General features: G+C 39.4%; 1 protein-coding gene across 2 annotated transcripts in view; it reads right to left on the bottom strand.

Moving 5' to 3' along the window:
• Nucleotides 1–5,004, bottom strand: part of LOC111870749 (endoribonuclease Dcr-1) — a 101,141-nt gene that overhangs the window by 53,474 nt on the left and 42,663 nt on the right. For both annotated transcript variants that reach the window (XM_023863267.2, XM_033753978.1), the window contains exon 15: nt 3,118–3,297. In XM_023863267.2, coding sequence (XP_023719035.1) covers nt 3,118–3,297 — 180 coding nt within the window. The remainder of the gene's footprint in view (nt 1–3,117; nt 3,298–5,004) is intronic.

Genomic DNA, 5,004 nt, shown 5'->3' with positions numbered 1-5,004 from the left:
TTGCTAATCAATCTTCTTTCATGCCAATCGATACCTGTTTCTTTTAGGATCTGCATTAATTTGGTCCAGTTTACCCGGTCAAATGCCTTCTGCCAGTCTATGAAGCAAACACACAGTTCTTCATCTATCTCCAAAGTTCATTCCGCTATAATTCTCATCACCCCAATTGCATCCCTGGTTCCTTTTCCTCTTCTAAATCCAAACTGATCTTCTCCAAGTACATCCTCTATTTTTCTTTTCATTCTTCTTTTAAGTATCTTTGCTATTATCTTTGCTGTATGTGCAATAAGGCTTATTGTGCGATGGTCGCTGCATTTTGTAGCTTTTGTCTTTTTCTTTAAGGCAATCACTGTCACTTCTGTAAAGTCCTTGGGCCACTCCCCAGTTTCATATACGGACGGTGTTTATTAGTTTTGTCAGTGTTTTCAAACCACCTTCTCCCAGTAACTTAAGCACATCTCCAGGTACATCATCATCTCCTGTAGCCTTTCCATTCCTCATGTCCTTGATAGCTTTTTCCACTTCACTTTGTAAAATACATGGTCCTTTCTCGTCTGTATCTACTTCTTCTTTGGGTTCCACTTCCAAGGTTTCTGGCCGATTAGGTCGATCATATAGTTCTGTAATATAATTTTCCCAAATTTTCAGCACTTTCCTCTGATCTACTATTCCCAACATACCAAGGTCACTTCGGCCTGCTGTGAAATTTTAAACTGGTTGGATCATCTTTCACCTGGTATTCCAATTTCTCTCCTATTTCTGAGCCTACAACAAAATGGGCCTGATCAGTGGAAGGAGTCTACTATTGCACCAGTTCACAAGAAGGGCGATAAAAAATTGTATCCAATATTCTTCTCTTAATGTTAAGTCCATATATAGATGAAATTATTGGGGATCATCAGTGTGGGTTTCGACATAACAGATCAACTACACATCAGATCTTATGCGTTTGTCAGATATTGGAGAAAAAAATGGGAGTACAATGACACAGAACACCAGCTATTCATATGCATCAAGAAACCCTATGATTCAGTTAGGAGAGCAGTATTGTACAATATTCTGATAGAGTTAGGGGTACCCATGAAACCAGTTAGGCTGATTAAAATGTGTTTAAATGAAACATTTAGTAAAGTCCATATAGGTAAACATTTGTTTCATAAATTTCCTATCCAGAATGGTCTAAAAAAATAAGAGATGCTTGATCGCCATTCATTTTCAACTTTGCTTTAGAATATGCCATTAGGAAGGTCCAGGGAAACCAGGCGGGACTGAAATTAAACAGGACACATCAACTGTTGGCCTATGCCGATGATGTGAATCTAATGGTTTATAATATGGATACCATAAAGGAAAACACACAAACTTTATCTGATGCAAGTAAGAAGGTTGGTCTAGAAGTAAACACTGAGAAAACTAAATATATGTTGCTGTCTCATCACCAAAATGCAGGGCAAAATCATGACATAAAGATAGGCAACAGACATTTTGAAAATGTGACACATTTCAGATATTTGGGAACGATGATAACAAATCAAAACCAGATTCAGGAGGAAATTAAGAGAAGACTGAACTTGGGTAATGCTTGCTACCATTCAGTTCAGAACCTTTTGTCTTGAGGAGAATATATGGATCGAAGAGAGATGAAGTGATGGGAGTTTGACGAAACTGCACAGTGAGGAGTATATAACTTGTACTCTTTTCCGAGTGTGATTAGAACAATCAAGTCAAGGAAGATGAGGTGGGCAGGGCATGTAGCACGAATGGGGGGAGAAGAGGAATGCAATTGGTGGGAAAGCCAGATGGAGAGAGACCACTGGGAAGACGAAGGAGTAGGTGGGTGGATAATATTAAAATGGATCTTAGAGAGATAGGATGAGATGGTATGGACTGGATTGACCTGGTTCAAGATAGGGACCAGTGGAGGGCTCTTGTGAATATGGTATGGAACCTTCGAGTTCCATAAAATGACGGGAAATTCCTGAGTAGCTGCAGAATTGGTGGCACCTCAAGAAAGGTTCAGCTCAGTAAGAAGTAATTAGTAATTAACAGTTAAGAACTTAAAAAAATGCAACAGTTTTTGACAGAATGTGAACACGACAGTGTTCCATTCTGCATACAAGCAAAATAACACGCTTTACCTCCCAATGGTTTAGAGTCACCACATCTCTCTATGCACTGCTGCCAACAATGCATAACATGACAGCTGAAAGCTGGAATAGTGAAACAAATAGATATGGCCATTGCTGGGCAATGGCACAATAAACACAATTCTGCAGCAACAGATGCTGACACAATAATAGGGGACACAGTGTTTTCAATGCGGTCCCAATTGGAAAAGCCAGTTGGAGGGCGGAGTTGATGGTTAGTAGTTATGAGCTGCAAGTCAGCAGTGGCAGTTCATGGTGGGCTGTCAGGAATCTCCAGTGTTAGCAGCCGTGATGTACCAACTACTAGTAAATATAGAAGAATGAACTGAAGACTCTGTGTGTGCTGTAGTTGTGGTGATTTATGTAGTGTGTAAATCAGCGAGACTGTTATCACCATTTAGAGTTACGAGTTATGAGCATCTGATAACTTCAATTACCAATCCACACCCATATCTGTCTCTCTGAGGCAGCCAGCCCTGAAGTAATAGAACTGCAGAGTTATATTTATAGTGTGCTTTATGGTGGCATAAGTTACTGAACTCATCAAACCATCGGATTGGTAACTTGTATTGTAGCATGATTAACAAATGATTTATTGAATGAAACTATGTCACATTCCTGCAGTTCTCTTCCAAACTCAATAGTTCTGTATAACTTTCTCACTTCAAGATGAGATCAGGACAAGAATCTGGAAAAATGTTCATCATTAAGACGAACATTTTTCTACCAAACTGACTTTTCCACTGCAATTTCAACCCATAATACTTTCTCACAGTGCACTGAAGTGTGCCACGGTATTGGAGAAAGCATTCAGTTGCCTCAGAATTCTGCAAGTTTGAGACTAAAAAATGAACATTTCAATTAAGATCTTTTTAAAAATTCAAGAGTCACACAAATAAATGCCTTGTTACATCACTATAACTGCACAATGTCACAACGCAATGCGCCGGACTGTGTTCCACTTCCTTACCTTAGGAATTTGCTTGAGTGTAAGGATTCCAAAGCCTTGGGGTGAGTCCTCAGGAGGATAAATTTTTCTGCCTCTTGTATTCTGTTCTTCAGGAAGAGGACAGGTAAGCACCATGCTGATATGGTACAAGTATGCAGGCTGTCCTGGGATTGGTCGACAATCTGTTAGCACATCTGCAATCTAATGTACACACACAGAGCATCAAGAAAATGGTCATATTCATTTCATATGCTTAAAGTAACAGTTGTGGACTTCTTTCTGAAGGTGCCATCTGTGTACAGAGCAAACCCCAGGGTCACAATCTGGGACATGACTCCATGTAATCTGGTAGATGTCTGGCAACATTTCAGAGGAAGTCAGAGGGCATAAGTTCCTCTCGAACACAGGCAACGACACACCACACGATGCACTGTCACATCCCACAATGGCTCACTTTCAGTCTTCACTGTTGTGAGAACCTCATATTTCATAGAGAAAAAATTAATTTTGAGGTTAAGACATGTTAAGGCAGAAGTCAAAGGTAAGAGCCAGCAAAATGACTTGCAACATGCGTGGTAATGTTCGCTGTACATACTTGAGTAATTTTCACTGTATCTTTCAGTTTTTCATTTCAGAATAAGAGAAGATACACAGGCATTCTCTTTGAAGCGTAACTCTTCTAGCATTTAGAAAACAAAAATGAAAGGAACATAATCATATTCTCAAATAAACGTGTGCACCCCTTTCCAGCAGAACTTTCATCTTCAGTTTCAGCGCCAACTCTCTCTCTTCGGTCCAGAACAATAAGCAGCTTTCACATGTAGGTATTTAATGGTTAATTTAACAAAACCATCAGTAGCTGAGGGTATACAATGTCGAACCAAACAGCGAAACTTCCTCTCAGATATTTTTTTTTCCGAGTAGTGGATTTCAACACTAAACTGAAGCAAGCCTTAAATGGAGGCAATTTAACACTGAAATGGCTGACTTGGGTTCACTGGAATGGAATGCAAACCTTCAATCAAGGAACATTAAATGGGGGTTCCACTGTAAACTGATAAATGAAGAATAAATTAGAAAGCCAGTGAATTCTGACATAATTTGAGGGTACTATCCTGGAATTAGCCTGGAGGTGTGGTGTGGCAGGAGGAAACGCATAAAAACCTGTCAGGGCAGTCCAACTCCTGGCTGAGATTTTAAATTTTAACCCATGACCTCCCAACCATGTTTAATAAAAGGAAATGAAGTAAGTGGCCTGTGTCAGAGTAGCACATGTGGTCTTCAGGTCTAGTACATAAAGTAAGATGTTTCAGGGGATCACACTGTCTACATCTGCCTTTCCATTTTGAACACAGAGGCTGCAAGAGTCATGATCCACAAGCCCTCAACCGTAATTTTCAGTGCTATGGAATGTCATATCTCACACAAGGGGGCTGTCTCACTGGACGAGAGGGCTGTAAAGCAAACAGGCATATTCAACTTGTTATATCATACAAAAGCATCGTGTTGCAGTTGGTATTAGAATTTATTTTCATGTGTTTAATATCCAGCATGCAACAATATCAAGAGTTAAAATTCATAACGACACACTGCACACTTCACAGGCAAAAAAAGGCATACCAGAAGAGACAATACATGTGGCACAGAAAGAGGAACAACATGCATTTCATTTAACCTTTATCGGACGGGCCATTTAATTTCCGGTAGGGGCAGCTGGACGGAGTTTATTTAAATGCCCGCCCTTCTAGAGCAATGAAATTGTAAGCATGTTTCTAAAAATGGTGTGATTTCTACATTTTTTATGATAAACGAACGAAATGAACGCTCCTTTAATGTAGAAAGAATATAGAATCAGATATTCTAATTTACAGATTTTAATATCTGTAAAAAATTTTTACACTGATTCCC

The sequence above is a fragment of the Cryptotermes secundus genome, unplaced genomic scaffold (assembly GCF_002891405.2).
Source record: "Cryptotermes secundus unplaced genomic scaffold, Csec_1.0 scaffold204, whole genome shotgun sequence".
NCBI lineage: Eukaryota > Metazoa > Arthropoda > Insecta > Blattodea > Kalotermitidae > Cryptotermes > Cryptotermes secundus.
Note: the sequence above shows the minus strand (reverse complement) of the source record. Positions and strands in the feature narration are given on the sequence as shown.